Genomic DNA, 23,702 nt, shown 5'->3' with positions numbered 1-23,702 from the left:
CACCAACATAATAGTGCTCATCTTGGTTAATATATCCTTTTGACATTCAGGAGCTCTAAAATACATGTGGAGCTTGATTGTCATACTAGTCAACAAAGGATACCCAAATGATGAAGCTTATCGCCAGGTTTGGTGATTGATGGAAATTCAATACATATAAGGTTATATGTCACCATATTGCAACACAGTTTTGTAATCTTGCTTAGGAGCTTCTCCTTTCGTTTTCTTTTTCCTTAGATGCTGGTTTATATTTAGTATTTTCACTGCACAATTGTTCCCATACTTAATTTATTGTGGCGATTCCTGGTACAGCTGCCCTTGCCTGACACAATGGTTGTGAAAATCACTACCATACGTTGGCCATCCCTTGTATTTCATGATCATAATAAATGGACATGAAACGTAGAATCTGACTGTGTGACAGTAGGGTTGATGAAAAGATAAACTGAAGTTTCTGGCTGGTACATACCTCCTAATATCAAAGAACTGTCCCTTTGGGACTCAAAAATGGTGATTTCATGAAAAGGTCTGAAATTGTTTTTCTGAATTACATTTATTTATACAAACTATTATAGCTGATGAAATATCTGGAGTTTTAGTAACTGGATAGCTGGCGTTTGACAACATGTACGTATTTCAGTGGTATATTTTAAAAGGCGAACCCCCCTGAGTGCATAAGTCATGTTACCAGTTTTGGTTCCAATGTATTAGACAGCACTTGCTTTCTTCATGGCTTGTGTGGAGGCATGCCATGTATATTGATCAATCTTGATATGATATCACTACTACTCTATTAATGACTGATCGTGTATTATTGATGCAACCTATCTGATTTGCCTTGTCAGCTGTATGGGGGTAGCCTTTGTTCTACAGCAAAGCGGCCACATTGCACGGTGAACAGCAACAGCACGAATCCCTTCAGAATCACTGCAGATATGTCGGAGTGCACACCGCAATCTTGAGTTGTAAGTGTTCTGTATGCAGTTCACTACATCAACCACGATAGAGGCCTGGGTGACACTTAACGTCTTTTCCTGTCCCAGTTGCATTACCAATACTAGTCTTTTTTTGTGTGTTCCACATGCTGGGGACAAGCAGAGCCTCACCTCCTGCTGGGCCAGACACACTACCTAGTACCTTGAAGCCTGCTCAGAGAGAGAAGCAGACACTCCGCTGCTGCCTAGTACACTCCGCTGTCTCTGCACTCTCGCCTCACCTCCGGGAGACAGCCTGACATGCAGAAACCAGCCCTGGTCTCACAGTAGCGATTTGAGTACTCTGTGGTGCTCTCCTTTCCTTGGTTATGGTGGCTTCATAAAAGTGGACGAATGTGGAGTGGTTTTGGTGCCAATGCTATTCTACTACTTTTTATGACTGAAGATGTTGGTCAACTGTCTAAGGTTCTTGAATTAGTTTGAAGGTTATTTTCTGACTGTGGTGCAGACGCAGCCTTTGCGCAGGTTGATTGCTCTTCTAGCAGGTAGTGTTTACACTGGTTCCAAGCAGGATTACCCAAAACATGGGTTCAAAGTGTAAACACTGTGTGAAGCTTCTCCACCTGGCTGTCACCAGCTGTCATGTAGTAGCAATGATGGATATAGAAAAGGGAAGGCCTTGCATAGGAACGTTCTCGCCTTTAACTGAAACTGCTGACTCACCCCTTCCCTTACCATCTACGAAATGGGAGTGCTCAGTAAAATCTAAGCAACCATCACTTACCTAATAGAATTTCAAAGAGCAGTCCTGTCTCTATCCTCCTTCACTTAGTGCTCCCACCTGATCTGTGGACCTTGGCTTTACATCAGACAGGCCAATGCCTCAGCACACCTGCTCAATTAGCATGCCATTTGGGCCCACAAAGTTACAGTACCAGTTTCAGATATTTGGTCACTCAGGACAGTGGTACCCACCTGTACTTCATGCAGGTAACATTCCTATTTCAACACAGGGTTGCAACACGTATGAAATTCTGCAGCTGCTGCTTCCCCCACATAGTTAAGAATTTACCACATTTGCCACATAAGCTACTGTCTCTTCCTAGTTATAACAGATCAACGTTGCTTAAAACATTTGCCATGTGTGGTTCTGCAGTGTACCAAATCTTCTACAAATAATTAATATTGCCACAGTGTGGCCTAGGGAGTGCTAAAATGAGGCAATTATCTATAAGCCAGAACTCCATCTCTAGAGTTTGTAATTTGCCCTATTTAGGGGTTACTTTTGACTAATCAGGACCTTAGACCCCATGTATCAGTATGGCTAGTAAATTGTTTTGTGTGTCGTGTTGGATTTTTGGCCAGTTTAGATTACAGTATAGGGAAGAAGCTGACTAACCCCTTTTGAAAGTTGTATTTAAAGAACAGTACCCTGGTTTTAACATATGGGTCAGGCTTATGGGGATGTGAAAGGTTCTAAACTCTTCAGGCAGAAGAGAATTGAGTCTGTAGAAGATTACTTGTTATTCCGCCCATCTCCCCTCCAATATATTGCATGAGGAACTGGGGCTGGAGTAATCTGAAGATTTTGGAAATCTCTCCTCCTTATTGTTGTAATGTTTTGTCTGGAGCAATCGTTTGGCTGTGCCAGAAAATTGATGATTGCATATCCTGCTCTAGGGGGAATCTCATCCCTTGGCTACATGTATCACCCAGGGCAGAACATCCGTTTTCCAGGCTCTAACTACAGGAGAAAGGTTATGGGTAAAAAAATTCTTTCATGGCCCTGGGGCAACAGGGGCGGGAGATTCTAGAGTTCACTAAAACTCTCATTAAGTAATATATTCTGATTCAAGTTTCCCCTGGGGCAGGAATTTTTAGATGCCAGCAATGTTTTACCCTTGGAAAGTTCGATCATGTATCTATTCTCACTTGCCCATGTGATGAAAGCTCCCCACCAAGCCTGCTACATTTTGTTTTTTTGTGTGGTTTTTATTCCTGTTTACTAGGCGATTTTTAATTCCTGTTTTGCTAGCCGATTTTTAGGTATAGGGCAGGGCATGCGCTGCTCTGCGAGGCATGCTGTATTCAGGTTGGGACTTGAAGCTCCGCCTACTCTCCGCCCATATTTTTTGTTGGCTTGGTTCATTGTCCACTGGAAATTGTGGCTGTTCATTGGTTAATAGGTTTAGTAGTCCCTACTTAGTACCACCTTGTCTCATTTTGTAACCTCTCATGGCTACACCCACATTACTTGTGTTGTTACTTGGCGGCCTTTAATTACAGCTTCTGAGCACTATTTTCTCAAATAGCTTTGTCCTGCCTGCTAATGCAGGCAGGACACGCTCGCTCCTAACGTTTTTTTATTATTTTTATAGCACTAACGCATTTGCAATGAAATAGGTCTTGCATTTGTGAGAGTTTAAGCTATTGGCTTGTAAATGACAATGTCTTTTATTTATCGGTTTTAAAAACAACACATAAGTAAAAGGCATTGTCATTTACAATGCCAATAGCTCATACTCTCGTAAACGCGAGACCTATTGCTTTGAAAATGCTACTAAATTCTTGTTTCAGAAGGCTAGGTTGAAATAAGTGTAAATTGGCCTTACTATATTTGTAGAAGCTGAGCACCCCGAGATTTGTACTAATGTATGTCTGTTTATAATGTGTAAAGAATGAATTGGCATTTTAGTTGTCAGATTGAGGAATTGATTCCTAGTATGTGGCTGGGGTTGTGTAGGATAGTGCTTTGAAATTATCTTATAATTTGGATTCATTTTTTGTTTTAATGTATAGGGGATATGTATGATATCGATGTTTTAAAGGGTTTGTTCTACCATGTGATGTTTATATCGTATGCCTTTATTACCACTGAACAATGCTTTTTCAGTTTGGTTCAACATTGCCACAGTGTGCCACAATATGATGCAAATTTGCCTTTTTTGCCACAAAATGTAGTCCACCCTGCTGCATAATTTGGTCCTCCTTAGGTGCATAATACCAGTGACTGTAGGGTAGGACAAAGTATACACTTGGAAGGGCCAGAATGCAAAAATGAAGTCAAGTAAGGTACCGTATATATTTTGGAAATAAAAGGCCATGTAGCATTTCTTTTTTTAAACAGTATATTTTAACCACCTGTTAAACATATACTTCTTTAGCCAGTTTGTATGGAAAATGTGCAGAAAGGGTCCTGGTCTTGTGACCGTTTTGCTTTTAGTTGTTATGAGGAGGGTAAGGATGCCTGGCACACCACAAAATTATTGGATTCATTAATTCCTGTGCCTTTTGATTTGTAGGCCATTTGTATGTAAATTGAGCTGCAAGATGTACCAGTTGGCTCTGTATTTCAAACCTTATGAGAGACAGGGCTTCCCCTTTGGAAAGCTTTAAAATTAGTCAGTCTCACTCGGCACTCTCACTCAGTTAAATTCATGAGTTTTTACTCCCCACCACTGTATGGTTTCACTATTAGACACTGTTACTATCAAATCCCCATACATGCTTTATATAGCACGACTGCACAGTAATTCGCGAGCATTGGAGACACATTGGAATTAAATGTGTGCTGCAGGAGTCTAGTCTTGAAAACTAAACAGCAAAGGCACTTTTACGTAGTAATGGTACAGTGAGCTGAAAATATCAATGTTTGATTCTCCATCCTGTGGGATTTTGAAGAACCAGTAACTGCAACCCTTTAGGGCATAGGGCATACCATAAATCCTCTTGCGAGTGGGCTGCAGTGCCATGCCCTACCACCCCTCCTCCTGTACCTAGATGACACTGCTTTCAGAACCGAGGTACTGAGATTTGATTAAAATGTGTTCAATTCTGCAATAAAGGTAAGTCATGATCTTTAGGGCACCTTTTGACCTGTGCTTTATTTTGAGTAAGCGCATACAACCTTAAACGCTATTAATCTGCCAGTGGCACACCTACAATGTTTGTAATTGTGTTTGTATAGCGCTTGCTTTCCCTTATGTGACATTGAAGCAATTCTCAGTGACTAGTACGGTACTCCAGAGCCCAAAGATAGATGCAAATAGTAGGAACGAATGCAATCAAATTACTAATCGGACATTGCTTCACCTCAAAACATTTTCAGATCATGTAGCATTCTTTACCTGCCACTAGCAGAAACACGTGCCCCTGCCACTTACCTCTCCATATTTCCTGCATTAATTCCACACAGCCATTTTGCTTTACCAAACGATTCGTAGAAAAATAAATGCATGTGATGAACCCATGCTTCATCAGTCTTTACTTTGTTGTGCTTACATGGAAAGGCATGTTTATGTGCAAATGCCCAATTCAGATGTAGCTCTTTCATTGGGGGGATGCTGATTCCAAGCACTCCATTTTTTATTAAAGAAAGGGTGAATGGGTTCAGGGATATCGATTGATTTTATACAATTTTACACACTTTTGTAAGGTGGGGCAGTGGGACTAGAACTCTGGTTGCCAGAGTCCAAAGTCAAGTAGTTCAGGATTGAAAGCCCTTTGAGTCACATGGTTCATACTAACACAACATACTTCTAGGCAGTCATGGTGAGGCCGACATATATAGAGTTGCGAGAGTACTCCAAGCCAATTCCATTGTCAAGCCTAATAGATTTGAAGCTTGCACTTCAGCGTCAACAATAGTAAATCAGAAATAGCTTCTGCAATGCAAAGTGGTTCAAATTAAAATATTACTTTGTGTATATTAAGTACAGATGATCTAAAGAATGACAGTATACAGATATAATACAGTCGTTCCTGAATCCAAAAGAGATGGAAGAATAAAGCAAATCGAAAGAAGTAAGAGGAAATATTCCTGTGGGCTGATCCAGAAAGAAATCCGCAGCAGACCTCCGTTTTCAGTTACTGAGTTCAAAACTTCAGTTCCCAAGCAAAATCTTGTATCGAGAAGTTACTATACAACTTAAACAGCAAGGGTGCCTTAGTGGCACCAAAAGACAGCGCCACGAGCAACAGCCATGAACAAACAGCCCTCCTTTGAGCTTACCAAGAGGGAGAACTAGAGCCTCTGTTCAACATGCTTGGCAAGAAATGCATGGTCGGTTCCAAGCACTCCCTGACCCCAAACTACCACCCCCACTCCCCCAAAGAAGCCTACCTGTTCCCTTTCACCCCGAGCCAGGCCTCAAAGTTGTTGCCAATCCAAGTGGAGAGTCAGTTCCTCTTTCACCTATTGGTCAAGTAATGCAAGTGAATGCTTAGTGAGTCCATCCCAAAATAATCCCATCCCAAATCCTCAGTGTACCACTAAGCAGACATCCTTTCCTGAACTTTAGAACTAGAACCTTTCACCTTATTTGGAAAATACATGCATACAAAGACCACCCACTTCATTCTCACCCCCTTTTGCCTTCTCTCATCACACCACCATTATAACGCCTTGTGTTTCGCCAGTAGTATATCCTCTAGGTATGACTTGGATCATATTTGCGAATAGCCCCAAATTGTTCATGAGGAATTTCTTCTCATTCTACATTGAGTTTGTAGGCCTGTGAGATAGTGTCCTACCAGTTCTACGTAGGGCTTAGCTAGTCAACCATTTAACGTCTGGTAATGGAGGATGTCGTAATAATTTTTCTTGCTGTAGTGCCAGATTGTCAAGGTTTGCTTTTGGATATTAGGCAGTAGGATGAATCCTCCCAGTTGCACTCAGCACTCATTTATGTGCACACGCTTTGTCCAATTTCAGCATATTTTGTTTCTCAACTTTGAGTGTCATGCTCCTATAAATTGGTGCTGGGGAATTCTGCATGCTAGAAGAACCAACCCAAACCTGCACAAATATACTCAGAGTATGAATAGAAGTATTACTAACATACAAGAACTACCTGTCCACTGCTTCTCTGTAACACATCCCTGCCGCCCCATCTAACCACCCTGCCAACTAAAGCCATAGTGGAGAGCAACCAAGCAGTCCATAACCCCATCTGATCAATATGAATACAATCTTGTCAGTTTGTAGTCTAGTCCCTCCCTCCGCACTTTTCATGCACCTTATGCATATAGGCTGGGCTGCATTATTTGCCTCTGTATCTCATTAGCCCATGTTCAGGATGTTTTCTGTGTTTAGATATGTTTTCTAGATTATATCCACATGCAGGATTGGTATATAAACTATACATTGTGTTGCGTAGGCTGTGCTATAATTATTCTCTTCATATGTACATTTTAGTTCCATAGGTTGGAGTAACCTTTCGGACCATCTGTGTTTCAAAGTACACCCATAGGTTGAACTGTTTCCCTTTCTGTGATCATCCCATATATTGACTGGTATCTTTGTCACTCTAATTGGCTCAGCGGTTGGGCTGTAATATTTACCCCTCTTACATGTTAGACACTCCTGGCCTGTCAACTCATTAGGCTGTTCTGGTACCTTTCCTTGTCATTCATGCACAGTGGACAGTAAGGCTGGGAAGCATAATCTCTCAATCTGTGTCATATCTTAAACCCTTCAGCTGCATTGATCATGGCCGGACTGGCCGTAGCCGGCACCAGGCATTTCCATGTTGGGCTGGAGGGGTGGGGGTGGGGGCCGGTTTTGTGCCTGTGTGGTTTGGATTTGCAAAATCAGACCCCTGTAACAAAAGCATGAGCGGTGCTTCTTGTTAGCAAGCGACATTCCCCCCCCCCCCCCCCCCCCCCCCCTTCCCGGGGCTGTGTGAGCAACAATCTGCGAAGTCTCGTTACTGTTCCCACTCTGGCATTGATGCTATGGAATAAATCCATCGGCCAGGGTGCCATCTTCATAAATGGAAAACGCGAGATGTAGCATGGTCCCTATATCCACTTGCCAGGAGTTGAATCCAATTTGACAAAGTCCTTTTGACAGAACAAAATCAACAATATCAGTGGACAGACTGCTGCCCTCTCTCAAATGCTCACCAAAAGCACATAATAAAAATACTGCCTCACAGGAAATAATGGCATTATATTCAGCATTCTTAAGATTACATGCAAATTCAGCAAACCTCTTCCTGTTATATTTCTAAAGCCCTGCATGGAAAATTGTCCTTTCTTTACAACTATCGAATGTCCTCTCTCGCTTTCGACTATGCAATGAACCTTCTCATTAGCTGCTATCCTTTGTATAAATCGCGCTTCTTGTGCTCATCCTCCCCTGTCACCTGCTCCTTTGCCTTTGTTTTCCAGTACCTATACCTGCCAACCCCTCCATCCATAGATCACAACCGTTCTTTTCCTTAAACCCATTAATACCCATCTCTTCTTGGCCCCTGTTCGTCCTACCAATCATTTGTACGATGCCTCCAAGCCCCTAATAATGTAATCTTTAATTAATTTACAACAAAAGAAATCGAAGTAAATGCATGGACTGCTTTTTCTGAGTGCAGAAGAATATACCCAATAACCAATTACCCACTAGATTTAGCCACTAACTGTGGCTTACAGAACAGCATGCTGGTTGTTGTAAAGCACGTTTATGACACAGTTGTGGTAAGTGTTATCTAAAGGCAATTGAAGTAAAATTGCACTGCACTACATGCACGAACCGCTGGCTGTAGATTTGTGTTGTAAAGGCACATCTCTTCCCATTTTGTGTATTTTCTAAATGCCATTTTTTTCTTTAAGATTGACTTGATAGTGTTATTTTGTAATAAATGTTTTTTTCTGTCCCCTTTTCCGTTTATTTTTTGATTCCTTCTGATGTATTGTGTTTTTTTCTAAACAGAGTCACTGGAGGCGAACTGTTTGAAGACATAGTAGCAAGAGAATATTACAGTGAAGCAGATGCCAGGTAGGCATTTGGCCCCAAAAGGGCTGTTCAAATGACTTAAGGGCGGGTTTTTCATTTCTAGCAGAGTTCGTCCGAGTGTTCCATACATTGTGTGATGTTGAAACTGTGAGCTCATGTGTTGTACCAACTGACAGGACTAAATGGTGGAAGAGTCTTGACACTTCATTGGATAACGTTTGAATAATCTTATTTCTATGGTGCTTAACATTGATACAAATGCTCACTGTATGTGCTATATACTGCACCTGAAGTAATATTTTACTATTTGTTGTTGCCACAAAATCTCCATGTCCAGGATGCTACAGAGCAGATCATTTTTGAAAGCACCTTGTTGCTTTGTTACACTGTCCTGGTTTGTAGTGTTACAGTGGTGTTGCCGTACACACAGAAGAGCATTTCAACAGTTTAATACATCTGGTAAATTTCTAGAAATGTTATCATTAAAATTCATAAACTAATTATGAACATTCCTAGTGAACATTTATTTTTATACAACGCTGATTTTCTTCACATTGTCGCTCCCCAATTCTCTATACAAAATGCTTTTGGCGGCATTTCCACTGATTTCTATTCACATGGAGATGCAGCCACCTCTAAATAGCTGAAAGGTCTCATATTTTCAACATGAGCCTTCGTGCTTTCACTTTTGATTGGATACTCAGGCTAGAAGTAATGGTCCACCATTAACCACCACAGAATAGGACACAATTTTGACCAGGATTTATTATAGTGCTCTCGGTGATCTGGCCCTGAACTTTGACCTGAACTTGTGTCTTCTAGGTATCTTATGAATTAGTTAAAATGTAAACATATATCAATCTCTTCCTGAGTCTCTAGGAATTCCATTATCTCTTGAGTATACAGCCACCACACCAATGCATTTCTTCACCAGATTAAATGACTCCCTAGGTGACGGAATACCTAAAACTGGAGTTTGAAGGTACTAAAACTCTGACAAAGCTGCAAGGATTCTAATGGTAGGATTTGCTCTTTAAAGATCTTTACTGCAAAAGTTATAAGTAATCGCCTGGTATCATAGCTGACATTCGGAGTCTGTCCAAATATAAATAATCAGACTAGAATGTGCAAGGTTCTGTCATCTCACAAACAAAGATCTGCGGGGTGATGTCTGCTCCCAGATGGAATTACTCGTATGTAAACATGAGTGGACAGTCCACGATTACATGGTAATATAAACACTGGCAAGTTTGTCCATCTATCTGAAAGCAGAAAATAAATAAATGTATAGATGAGCAATGCTCATTAGCTTAATCTCATTTACTTTGCTGATTACCTGGGGATTGTAGCAAACAATATTTAAAAAAAAGAACAATTCTTCAATAGAGACAAGCCCACATTTTGGATTCCACACCAGCAGTCTTTTATATTTCGATTCCTTTTTCACCCTCATTGTTTCACTACTACTTAACTCTGTTTGTTAATCCTCCTCTAGGCTTCTCCCAGATTTCAATAGTCTCAGTTACATCTAGATGATTGACTTCATTGTTAGGATAAGCTGTTTCCTGGACTGGGTTTTAAGGTTCCTAAAAACATCGACCTTTATTCGGTCGCTATGTGTATTGAGATTCTCGAGCAATTTAGGATTTTCATTTACCCTGTTATGATAATAATTCTGAAGTGTGTGCACAACTGAAGAGTAGCATATCAATATACATAGATATTGGATGTGGCAGTGGATTCCCAACATCCACACGATCATTGACGTCGCGGAAATTATTTGGCTAAATGCAGGAGGACACTAAATGTACCTGTGGCTGAACAAGGATCTTCTATCCAAAACATAAGTCCCAGCATCACTTAAGATGTGACAAATTAATGTCGTCTAAACACTAGGTTTTTGTACTACGCATTATGCAGGGCATGTGTTGTTTTTATCACACATGAAAATGTGTTTTTATTTCTTTTGTCAATTGCATATGGATATGCTTTCATAAATAACATGGGATTCTCAGGTGCAAAACCCCTGACTGCCTCCCCTAATATGTGCCATACAAAAATCTAAATTTCCTTTAATTCTGTTCATCCCAATTCACATGTGTTTACCAAGGAGGCAGGTCCTTGACAGAACATGGCACTGTTAGCTGCAACACTACCCACAACATGCCCTTCATATATCATTCTCTGCTTGGACTACACCCTCACACCTTTCATGTCACTGCACCTACCAAACAATACTTAAATCCACCATTATCTAAACCAAAGCAAGAAAAGCTTTTTTTCCTTGTGCTAATTTTATCCATGGAGCATATAGATATGACTGGAACTTTTTCCCATGGGCACAGGCTGCCAAAACACCGGAAGCACGTATTAGTTGGCAAAGTGTATTTTTGTGAGTTACTTATTTGTCAGTGTTTCACTTCTGTTTTTCCAGAAGATTACAACGTTTTTCAATGGAGTTTATCAAAATAGACATTTCTGGATATTAAAGGATCAAAAATATTACAAAGATTCAGAATTATTCTCCTGTTTGTGGAGGTGTTTTGAGTTGCAGATATTCATTTCAGCATCTATGTATGCCTCATGTGATGTCAGAAGAATTGCAAGACTGTTCAGGAAAATCTTTACAGTTGAGTTTAAACCTTAAAAACAGTTAAGGAAATAGCAAACATTAAATGCATTTTGTTGCATTGGGACAGGGAGATCACATTTTGGAGACTTCCAAGAGCATAACATCTTTGAATTTAGTGGTCGAATTAGGGTAAAAGAACTTCTGAACAAACATTTTTTTATAATAGTACCTCCTCCACAGATTCTCTCCACTCAGTCAAAGCATAGCTCATAGCGTCCTCACAGTAGTTGGGATTAATTTATTTTTGTTCTTGGTTTTTCTTCACCCACTTAGTGCAGTAGCATTTTTTCTAACCAGCTAGGTTTCTTGGTAAATGATCGTGGGTTAGACCCATTTGGCTAGTCCTTGAGTTTTCTAGCCATGGAGTTAATTTTAAATAATGCTAATCTGAGTAATACTCAATTATTATTGTTACTTGGAAAATACTATTTATTCTTATTTATTAGGGTGATGGCAAATCCTTGATGGTCTAATCTGAAAAAGGACTTTGTTTACTCGAAGTGTACGCTATACAAATCCTCAATAATGTTATTGGCACACTCTCTGCTTCCAATTAAAATCAATGTCCACTTTTGATGATTTCTTTAAACTGATTAATATACTCCTCAGTTGGGACTTAATAATCATAATATATACCACTAAAGCTTTCCCTTCAACCAACAGGGTGTATGGTATGAAGTATCTTGCATTCCAGTTCAATTTGTAGGAGGAATAAATATGGTTAATATCCTCTGAGACATTTAGACATGCATTAATGTTTATGAAAGCTACTTCTTGCTTAAAAATTAGTATTGAATCTCAATTCAATTCTGTCTTTATTCAATCACAGGTAAATAAATCATAAAAGAGCACATCATAAAATACAATAACAATAATTAAAACGTGGTTAAAAAATGAAAATGAGGGCATCGAATAAAGTGCATCACTGTCAGTATAAAAATGCCAACGGTTTAAAAAGAGACAGTAAATTCATCTAACACCAAGTGTGTAAGTACCATAGATATATTAAAAACAATGATGAATTCAGAAAGATCAAACGCAGTAGCAAATGGGATTAAAATAACATTGATTTTTGCAGCCATACAACATTTTTCAAAGGAAGTAACCGCTTTGCATACAAGGTGGCACGCTAGTTGCTGCAGAATTATCAGCCCAACTCTACATCTTCTAATATTTTGTTTTTTCAATAGTGCAATCAATTGCTAATGCTGTTTTGTCAAGGAGGCATAGTACTTACAAAAGAAATACAAAGTGCAGCAATGACTAGGAAGAGGTTTCATCGCACGGGCATAATAAAATATTAACATGTGAAAATTTGGCACTCAGGAAAACATACCAGCCACCTAATTGATCTAGTTTGAAATCATGTTAAATCCTCCCTTTACCAGGAATTCTGAACAAACACCAAGTAGGGGGCTATGGTATCCACTGTTTGAACAAGAAAAAAATATCCAACAGAAGGTTTTATTAGCTTCTCCCTCTCTTGACAGTCCTCTCTTAACAGTCCTCTCTATAGTTGAGAAAGCAATCCTTTAGACACTCTTTGTCCCTCTTCGTGATATTTCTTGGGTTGACAAAAATACATGGGTAACCTAGGACTAAGGGTGGTCTCTCTAATATATCTGATCCATGGAATTTTGGAACTGTGATGACACGAGAGGCAATAAAAGATAAAGATGATTAACATCCTCTTCATTTTGCCAAACAGAGCACCATAGTAAAATCGAGGAAACGCTAATTTGGTCCTCAACATATTCAAGGCCAAGCTTCTGATGTACAATGTAGTGGGAGGTGGACGGAGGAACACCCAACAACAGCCAACAGACTGTACTCTTCTGCTTGTACCCTTCCTGTATCACTATATCCCCAAACCCCTGAGCTTTAAACCAGGGAAGGGAGACATTTCCTCCTATAAATTTCTAAATTGGGGATAATAGGCCTTCCCCTCAAGGTGGTGACCCATGAGAAGTCCCAACAGCACAAGAATACCAATTTACCCTACTCTCAACACATGGGGCCCAAGGACAAACCTTGTCAAACATCACCACCAGGTAGGGAAACTGGCTCACTCTAGCAAAAGATTTGCCACTTATGAAGATGGGGAGAGTTTTAGTGTTCTTGCCCTCACATATCATTATGTGTCTTTGAAAGATTTGTCCGTAAGTCCAGCTCCTCCATAAAATCTGTGAAGGACGTGACCAGCTGCTTAAGTCCAGTTTCAGCCCTAGCCAATAGCATGGCATGATCCTCATAAAGGAGAGCCGGCATTGGCTTATTACTCACTAAAGGTACATGTGCCAATTTATGAAAGCTACTTCTTGCTGAAAATTTCTTATCTTATTGAATCTCAAGTTATTTGTCTGCTACTTAATCCTATATTCTGCATTCATCTAGACACTGCTACATTTTGGCAGGGGAGGTAACTGAAGCACATGAAAATAAAATGATTTGCTATCGCACCCACAACGTGGACATGTAAATATGTAAAGGCCAACACTATAGCCTTATTAGCAGGATTTACATCCTACTGCTTTACATCTAGATCACATGCCCTATTTAAATTGAAGTAACAGTTTTCTGATATATTTTTACAACAGAAGCCTAATTCATCATGTTGAAACTCACACAGAACATGGCCAACCATAATTTAAGTGCATTTTAATTAGAATTCTCATTGCAATTGATCATCATATTGTGAACCGTGCATTTACAAAGCCAGAGTTAAAAATGGACTTTGACAGAATACATTGACGTCCGGTGTGGACTCTGGTCTTACTGTCAAGCTATGTTAAGCCGACCTTCAAGCCTACTGTTAGATCATTTTCAACTTTTAAATTGAATATTTTGAATAAGCTCTTCTTGCTTAATTGTCATTTTTCCTGCACCTAGAGACGAATGCCGCACAAGCTTTGTTTCAATGTTCCTTAACCCCATTAATACCCCATCTCTTCTTGCCCCCTGTTCATCCTACCAATCATTTGTACAACGCCTCCAAGCCCCTAATAATGTCATCTTAAATTAATTTACAACAAAAGAAATCGAAGTAAATGCATGGACTGCTTTTTCTGAGAGCAGACGACTATACCCAATAACCGATTACCCAATAGATTTAACCACTAACTGTGGGTTACAGAACTGCAGGTTGTTGTAAAGCACGTTTATGACACAGTGGTGGTAAGTGTTACCTAAAGGCAATTGAAATAGAATTGCACTGCACTAAGTCTCTTCTTGCATATCTCATTAATCAGTATCTCTGTATGTTCCCATGCAATTCTTCAAGTACTATCATTGTAATTATGAAACCTTTAGTGGGTTAAAACATTGGTAAGCATTCAAAGCACACAAGTAGAAAAGAATGATATCCTATAGCAGCAGTCCTCCTCACCACACCTTGTTAAAATCTGTTTCTTACTATATCCAGCTACCTGTGTCCTCCTTCAAACTGTGTTTTTTTTTTCAACAAAAAAGATTGAGATGTGAGGGAAGTCCACATTGCAAGGAAAGTCCAGTCAATCAGCCTTTGTTTAGAAATTTCCTCATATTCCATTTGATTTATTAAGTGCTGATACAGGGTTAAAATAGTCACACTAGAAACTTATAAGCATGCATGGATGCGAATAATAAAGGAGCACAGTTTACCATTTGCCTGAATAATGTACTTATAGTAACAGCAAGAGCAGAAATCCCGCTGTCAAAGCCAAAATTAATATTTTTTCAGATTGTATGTTTTTTTTAAGAGTAAGTTATAATAATATGGGACACACAATGTGTTGAAGAATCATGTAAAATTTAAAAGGAATTGTAGACTACATTCTGTACGGACAAGGATGATTTGCACTCTGCTCATCATGGCTACTGGGGATTTACTCTTTAACATTGTTGTGTTTGAAAACTGAAACTGTAATATTTATCAATTATTTACATTGATTTAGAAAACAATATTGTCAGTTATAAAATGTATTAGTAGTAACAGCATTTATAGGCACTGTAGAAAATGTCACTGCTTTTTTGTCATGAAACGATCCATATTTAGGATTTAGAAGGGGAGTTCTGTTTTTGAAAGACAAAAGTGGATAGTCATACTGCAAACCACAGTGGGATATTTTCACTCCATGATTCCCACTTGTGACTCTTGCCTTTCCCCAAAGTCATGGTTAAGTCATAGAAATATTTTCATATAAAATAGGTTTAGAAAGTCAAAGCATCTTAAGAAAAATCCACACTGTTGTCTGTCCCTGGCCAGTAACTAAATCACTTAAAATTATGTCTTGAAAAGTTTATAATAGATCTTTCGGCAATAAACCGGAAAGTCAGGAACTTTTGAATAGCCATGTTTGAAATAATTTAGGGTTTACACTTAAAGAATGTTAATACCTTTTTTAACTTTTTTTTCTGTAACAAAGATTGAATACTAGAAGCAGCTAAAATATTTTAAGTAGTCTCTCCTAGATTCTGTACTCCTATTTCCCTGCACGTTAATTGGAACATGTGTGATCAGTCTGTTAACAGGTCTACAAACGCTTTCAGCTGTATTCCATTTCAGTAAATTCAGTAAATTCATCAGTTTTGACCTCTCATAATTCTTTTAATCTAGATCTCATCACAAGTACTACTGGCCAACCCATTGTTGATTGTGTTAACTGTACAGGCAATTGAATGCATACAGATTCCAATCTTGATGTCATGTCTGATATTGAAAGGCAGTGTTCGAGGCATATGAACTGTAGATCGTATATTGATACATAGATCGCCATCTGGTGTTGGGCTTGTATATTTGCACTTAATTTTTGTCTTGAAAAAAGTCTTTGTAGTCACAAGGTAGGTGACTCCTCCTTAGGACGATAGTGTGCATGGGCATCAACTCCATCTCCAGATTGTTTTTTTCCACCATCTGGTTAGGATGCGATTTGCAGCGCTCCGGGTCGGTTTCGAACACCCTTCGACGCGCAATTCCTTTCCACTCAACGTTATTGTCTCGATAGCGTTTCCCTTTTGGCCTATCCACGCCGACCACGCCTGCAGTCAATGGGAAGGACTCCTTTAAAAAAAATGCCCCGGGTGTGGTGCGGAGTTCCCACACACGGACTTGCACGAGGTTTGTAATCGCTGCCTCTTCCTGGAGCATGAAGACAGAAACTGCATCGTTCAGGTTGAATAAAACCATCCATGACTGTCTGGCTCGAAGTCACAAAATGTCTTGCGGAACCAGATTGATTCCAGATATCTTCGGAGCAGATCCCAATGTCCAGCTGGAGCAACAATGTGATGAAGAAGACATCTTTGTCTCCGAGGCCGACAACTCAGACGTCGAAGAGGAGACAATCACCCCGGTTTATCGGTCCATGAGTACCGAAACCTCTCTCCCAAAACCCACATCTAAGGCTCCGGCAACATGGTTCAGACGCCCTGCCCTCGGGCCTAGCTATAAAACCTAAAGATAAGCCTTCCGGCTCGAGCCAGCCCCATTCCGGTGCCGACAAATCACCTTTGGCACCAAAGCGCAAAACCAAAGATGTGCCACACCCTTCTCCTTCTGCACCGAAGACTGCCTCAACTGCGAAGTCCTCGGCATCGAAAAATACCAAGGACAAATCTTCAGACCGAAAAAATCTTCGGAGCCACAAACTCCTATAACAAAACCTAAGGAGTCCAATACCCCACAGAAAATCTCAGAAACCGGTCCAATGAACATTCGGACCCAAAATCTTCAGCACTGAAAAAAGAAATTTTACCCACACAGTCTATACCTGAGTTTTCGGATCCAAAACAAAAAAACTCTTTTTATTGACCCATAGACTGGCAAAGTTGTCGCCAAACCCCCAAAAAAGAGGAAAGAGGACACTTCAGAAGAATCTGAAATACACTTGAAACGAAAGAAGATCAGTACTAACCCCTCTCCTCCTCTTTTTCCTCCTCCAGCTGATCTAAATCTTTTAATTTCGCCACCACGCTCCCCAAAACATACTTTTTCATCTCAAACACTAGATGATGAAGATGATAATACTGATGGGTGCGTGAATATAGATCCAGATGGGGATGATGATGATGCTGCACATACCTTCCCACACAACGTAGACCCTTAGGATGACTTCCACACAGATCCCAACCCACATAAAGACCCGGATCTCTATCCATCTAGGCCATCACCCCAGACAACAATACTGGGTTTGCGCAACTTATCAATAGGGCGAGCCAATACCACAGGGTACAATTACATTCTGATTCCTTAGAAGATTTCTTGCTTGAAACCTTTGCACCCTCGCTAAAAAGTGCTTATTTACACACCCCTTTCTGGTTTTCAAAACACATAAATTAAACGTATTGTCATTTACAATACCAATAGCTCAAAATCGCAAATGCAAGACCTATTGCATTGCAAATGCTTATTATTCTTAGAAACTGAGTTCAGAGATCTAGAAAGGGTACACAAAGGAACAAACTTCTTCGGTGGAAACATTTACAGGTGGTGCAAATAAATCAAACAGAGTACTTGTAAAGCATGCTACTTACCCATGAGGGTCTCAAGGCGCTGAGGGGTGGGGGTGGGGGTGCCGCTACTGCTCGAAGAGCCAGGTCTTGAGGAGTCTTCTGAAGGCGAGTGGGTCTTGGGTCTGCCGTAGGTTGGTAGGGAGGGTGTTCCAGGTCTTGGTGGCAAGGTAGGAGAGGGATCTGCCACCGGAGGTTGTTCGTTGGATGCGGGGAACAGCGGCGAGGCTGGCTGAGCGGTGCTGGCGGGTCGGGGTGTAGAAGCGGAGTCTGCTGTTCAGGTAGGCTGGTCCGGCGTTGTGGAGTGCATTGTGTGCATGGGTGAGGAGCTTGAAGGTGATCCTCTTGTCGACGGGGAGCCAATGTAGGTCTCTCAGTTGGGGTGTGATGTGGCTGCGGCGGGGACATTGACGATCAGTCGGGCGGAGGCGCTTTGGATGCGCTGTAGTCGTCGTAGGTGTTGGGCTGGGATTCCTGCGTAGAGTGTGTTGCCGTAGTCCAGTCTGTTGCTGACGAGGGCCTGTGCCACCGTTCTTCTGGTTTCAGTCAGGATCCACTTGTAGATCCTGCGGAGCATGCGGAGGGTGTTGTAGCAGGAGGAGGAGACGACGTTAACCTCTTTAGACATGAAGAGGGAGGAGTCTAGGATGAATCCTAGGTTCCGTGCATGGTTGGTGGGTGTCGGTGCTGTTCCCAGTGTGGTCGGCCTCCAGGAGTCACCGCAGGCTGAGGGGGTGGGTCCGAGGATAAGTACCTCTGTCTTGTCAGAGTTCAGCTTCAGATGGCTGTTCCTCATCCAGTCGGCGACTGCCTTCATTCCCTCGTGAAGGTTGGTTTTGGCGGTGTGCGGGTCCTTGGTGAGGGAGAGGATGAGCTGGGTGTCGTCAGCGTAGGAGATGATATTGAGGTCGTGTTGGCGGGCCACTTGTGTGAGGGGGGCCATGTAGACTTTGAGCAGCGTCTAGCTGAGCCCTTGGGGACGCCGCAGATGATGTCGGTGGCCTCAGATCGGAAGGGCGGGAGGTGGACGCTATGGGTTCTACCAGAGAGGAAGGACGTGGTCCAGTCAAGAGCCTTCTCTTGGATTCTGGCTTCTAGGAGGTGTCTTTAGAGTGCGATGGCAGACCGTGTCGTAGGTGGCCGACAGGTCCAGGAGGATGAGGGCTGATGTTTCGCCGTTGTCTAGTTGGAGCCTGATGTCGTCTGTGGCGGCGATGAGGGCTGTCTCGGTGCTGTGGTTTCATCTGAACCCGGACTGGGACGGGTCCAACATGTTGTCTTCCAGGTGGTGGGCCAGTTGCATGTTGACGATTTTCTCAATGACCTTCACCGGGAGCAGGGAGATAGGACGGAAATTCTTGAGGTCCTTGCGGTCCGCCTTGGGCTTCTTGAAGAGGATGTTTATTTCGGCGTGTTTCCAGCTTTCCGGGAATGTCGCTGTTTCGAAGGAGATGTTGATGACCTTCCGTAGTTGGGGTGCGATGGCAGCGTCTGCTTTGTTGAATACGTGGTGTGGGCACGGGTCTGACGGAGATCCTGAGTGGATGGAGTTCATGACCTTGCGTGTCTCGTCATTGACGTTGGACCAGGAGGTCAGGTGGTTGGCGCTGGTGGTGTTCACAGGGAAGGTGGGGTCTGGCGTAGTCGGGGCAGTCATGGTGTTGAAGCTGTCATGGATGTCAGCGATCTTGCGGTGGAAGAAGATGGCCAGTATGTTGCACAGTTCTTGTGAGGGCAGTATGGTGTTGGCGCTGGGGTTGGAGAGTTCCTTTAAGATGCTGAAAAGCTCTTTGCTGTTGTGTGCGTTGTTATCCAGACGGTCTTTGAAGGATGATCTCTTGGCAAATCTGATGAGGTGGTGATGTCTGCAGGTGGTGTCCTTGTGGGCTGCGTGGTTGTCCGGAGTGCGTTCGTGGAGCCATATCTTGTCCAGTTTCCGGCATGCGCGTTTGGAGGTCTGCAGCTCGTCTGTGAACCAAGTGGCTCTCTTGATGGCATGGTTGTTGGAGGATTTCTTGAGTGGGGTGAGGGTGTTGGCGCAGTAGTCGATCCACTGTCTGAGGTTGCGGGCTGCGGTGTCTGGGTTGGTGGGGTCGGTGGGTGGGTTTTAGGCGAGGGTGGTGATCAGTATAGTAAAATATTGAAGGGCCCAATCTGGTGAATGCATTCAAGATTGCCATACAAGATTTTTAATATAACTACATTCATCTTAATGTTGATATGCTAAAAATATGGCATGAAGCCGGCCCTCTAGGACCGACACTGGAGAACCCTATATGGTATGGCATAATTTTATAGTAGTTAGTAGAAACTATGCAATAAAACCAGCCATGGGAATGCACTGGTCTTATTTCAAGATGAAACTAGAAGTATCGTTACTTGCAGCGTCATCCCACCAGAATTAATGACATAAAAAATACTTACTCTCACAAGACCTCGACTCCGGTGCTTGACTGTTCATTCTATTACCGATAGGCATCATTTACACTTCTAGTTCTACAGAAAATGGTATGAACACTACCGAGCCTGGAATATATTATTCTAGACAGTAATATCCCGAAGGAAAGCCCAAAATACATGCAGACTTTTCAAACGTGTCAGCTATTTCTTTCAGAAGATGCGTCTAGCTGGCAACGTTTTACATTAGAGTGGTGCACGATCAGTTGCAATTTAGCCTGCTAGGGGGCACCAAAGGCGCCAATACATCCCTGCCCTGTAATTGAGCTGGGGAGGCTGATTGACCGCTGCAGAGAGGTGCCCCAAAATGGGAGCCCCCCACACGGCGGCCGGCAGCGCACAGGCTACATTAAAGTTCTGGACGGAGCCCGGGCCTTGAACACTGCCTCCAAGGGACGCGCCCTTTTATGAATGCCGGGATCTTGTAAAGTGACGCCTCAAGCACATATATAGATCGGGGCACTTCACTGTGCTACCGCTGCTAGTGACGTAAAGCAGCATAATCTGCTGCAGTGGAGCACCCTTTCTATTGGCGGCACTTCATGAAAGCATTTTCCATTTCTATTCCATGATTCCTTAAGGTAAGAATTGCACATTGAGGCACACCTACCATTAGTTTACCAAAACAGGTTTCTGACGGGTTTTGGGGGGGTTTATCTAAGTTGCTGTACGGGATTAATACGCTGTACAGGCAAGCACACGCACGGCCTTGTGTCCCCCGGGAGTCTCCCTAAAACGGGCGAATGAAAAATACGAGCCTGGGAGGCAGCAGAGCTCGTGTGGGCAGGTGTGGAGGAGAGCCAGAAGGTTACTCTTCCTGAACCTTGTCTGGACAGCCTCATCAGACAAGCTGATAAAAGTATTCACTACGGCATTCACGCCGGCCGACCGCAAAGCAGGAACCGGTGTCGGGAGGGGCTGTCCGAAAAACAGACAGGGTGGCACCCAAAAACACTCCATTGAGAAGCCCGCGTTTATCATAAACGCTGACACTACCCAATAGAAAGGAGGGGCGGGGCTTACAGTCCCTTTTAGAAATCTTGTATTTACAAGATCTCTCGGAGAGGTGGGGCAGCTTCACTGCCACGCCCAGCCGAGACCTAAAAAGGACAGCTCTCTCAGGCCCACATAGGATCTCAGAACGCTAAACCTCTGCTTTCAATCAGATGAATTCCACATGGTGTCACTCCAACAGATGCTCCCTCTGCTTCAACAGGGCGACTTTCTCTCCACTCTGTATTTAAAGGACGCCTACTTTAACATTCACCCTGCTCACAGGAAATCTCTCAGGTTTGTGGTAGACGATCTACACTACTAAATCAAAGTCCTCCCATTCGGGGTGACTACAGCACCCAGAGTCTTCACCAAGTGTCTTGCAGTAGTTGCGGCCCACTTATGAAGACAGCACATTCATGTCTTCCCTTATCTGGACGACTGGTTCATAAAAGCCAAGTCACACAGCAGCTGTGTGCAACACACACACAAAACAATCCATATGCCTCACGACTTGGGATTCACAGTAAAGCTCACCAAATCCCACCTCCAACCGTCCAGCATACAACAATATCTAGGGGCAACAATAGACACTTCAAAATCCCTAGCATACCCCAACCAAGTCAGGATAAGCACCACACAAGCTCTCATAGCAATATTTCAGCCTCAACACTCACTAACAGCTGAAGTATTCATGGAGCTAATCTGGATGGTGGCCTCCTGCATTCTCATCGTCCCTTATGCAAGACTCCAAATGCATTCCTTACAGGAGTGTTTAGTATGTCAGTTGAACCAGGCTCAAGGCCAGCAAACAGATCTGGTGTTGGTAGATAGCCGCACACATCGTTCTCTGCAGTGGTGGAACACACAAAACCTTTCCAAAGGCTGTCGTTCCTCCAACAGAGCTAGTACTAACCGCAGACGCATTGCTCACCAGCTGGGGAGCTCATCCTCACTATCATACCATTCAAGGCATATGGACCCCTCAGCAAAAACAATTCCACATAAATTACCTGGAATTGTTAGCTGACTCCCTAACGTTAAAGTCTTTTCAACTTCACCTTGCAGGCAAAGCTGTCCTGGTCCGTACAGACAACCTGTATTACATACAAAAACAGGGAGGAACACACTTTCTGCAGCTTTCACACCTAGCTCAAAGCATATGGAGATGGGCCATTCCTCAAAACATATATCTCCTTGCAGAACACCTCCCAGGAATGCAGAATCAGATTTCAGATCTGCTCAGTTGTCAAAGACCGCATATCCACGAATGGGAACTTCACCCTCATGTCCTGTTTCCATTCTATCAAATGTGGGGCCACCCAGATATAGACCTGTTCGCCACACACCAAAATGCCCAAGCTTCGCATCCAGGTATCCAAACCCATTGTCCAAAGGCAATGCGCTATGGATGAACTGGTCAGGCAAATTTGCTTACTCTTTTCCGCCTCTCCCACTTATTTAGTTAGTGGTTCGGAAGCTCAAACAGAATTCCTTCACAATGATCCTAATTGCTCCAATATGAGCCTGACAGCCATGGTTCACAACCCTCTTGGAAGTATAAGTAGTTCCTCATCAGAAGCTACGCCTCTCACCCAAACTTCTCAATCAGAACCATGGAGAGATAAGGCATTCAGATCCGAGTCAACTCAACCTTTCGATCTGGCACCTGAAATCTTAGAGTTTGGCTACCTCATTCCCCTCAGACTGCATGAACATCATTAAAGAGGTTAAACATCCTATTACTAGAGCTTGCTATGCCGCAAAGCGGAAAAGATTTATAATTTACTGTACAAATAACCAAATCAACCCACTAGATACTTCTATTCAAAACATGATCTGTTACCTTTTGCATCTACAACAATTTAACTTGGCGTATAGATCCATTAGACTACATCCCGCTGCAATAGCAGCCTATCTCCAAAACAGACAACACTTGTCTTTGTTTAGGGTACCAGCTATCAAAGCTTTTATGGAAAGACTTAAAAGAATAATTCCACATAGAGTTCTACCCTCTCCAGTATGGAACTTAAATGTGGTCCTTACCAGACTCGTGGGTCCCCCATTTGAACCTATGCATAAATGCGAATTACAATTTCTCACCTGGAAAGTAGCTTTCCTGTTTGCGATCACCTATCTCAGAAGAGTCAGTGAACTCCAGGCATTAACCATACAAGAACCATTTCTGCAAAACCATCACAACAAAGTGGTTCTTTAGACTAACCTAACATTTCTACCTAAAGTTGTGTCTGCTTTCCACCTTAACCAGCCGTCTGTAGAACACCCCAGTGCTTTTCCCTCTACCAGACTCAGTAGCAGAACAAGCTCTTCACACCCCAGATGTGAAAGGAGCTATACTTTACTACATTGAAAGATTAAAGTCCTTTAGAAAGACTAAACAACTTTTTGTGGCTTTCTCCCCACCTCATAATGGCAAGCCCATCTCAAAAGCAGGGATTGCAAG

The 23,702-nt window shown here is 42.3% G+C and overlaps 1 protein-coding gene across 13 annotated transcripts in view; it reads left to right on the top strand.

Moving 5' to 3' along the window:
* The window catches only part of CAMK2D (calcium/calmodulin dependent protein kinase II delta), an 806,647-nt gene that overhangs the window by 508,716 nt on the left and 274,229 nt on the right, over positions 1-23,702 (top strand). For all 13 annotated transcript variants that reach the window (XM_086962149.1, XM_086962142.1, XM_086962138.1 and 10 more), the window contains exon 5: positions 8,647-8,712. In XM_086962149.1, coding sequence (XP_086818275.1) covers positions 8,647-8,712 — 66 coding nt within the window. The remainder of the gene's footprint in view (positions 1-8,646; positions 8,713-23,702) is intronic.

Source organism: Lissotriton vulgaris, chromosome 3_1, assembly GCF_964263255.1.
Source record: "Lissotriton vulgaris chromosome 3_1, aLisVul1.2, whole genome shotgun sequence".
In the NCBI taxonomy this organism is placed as follows: domain Eukaryota; kingdom Metazoa; phylum Chordata; class Amphibia; order Caudata; family Salamandridae; genus Lissotriton; species Lissotriton vulgaris.
Note: the sequence above shows the minus strand (reverse complement) of the source record. Positions and strands in the feature narration are given on the sequence as shown.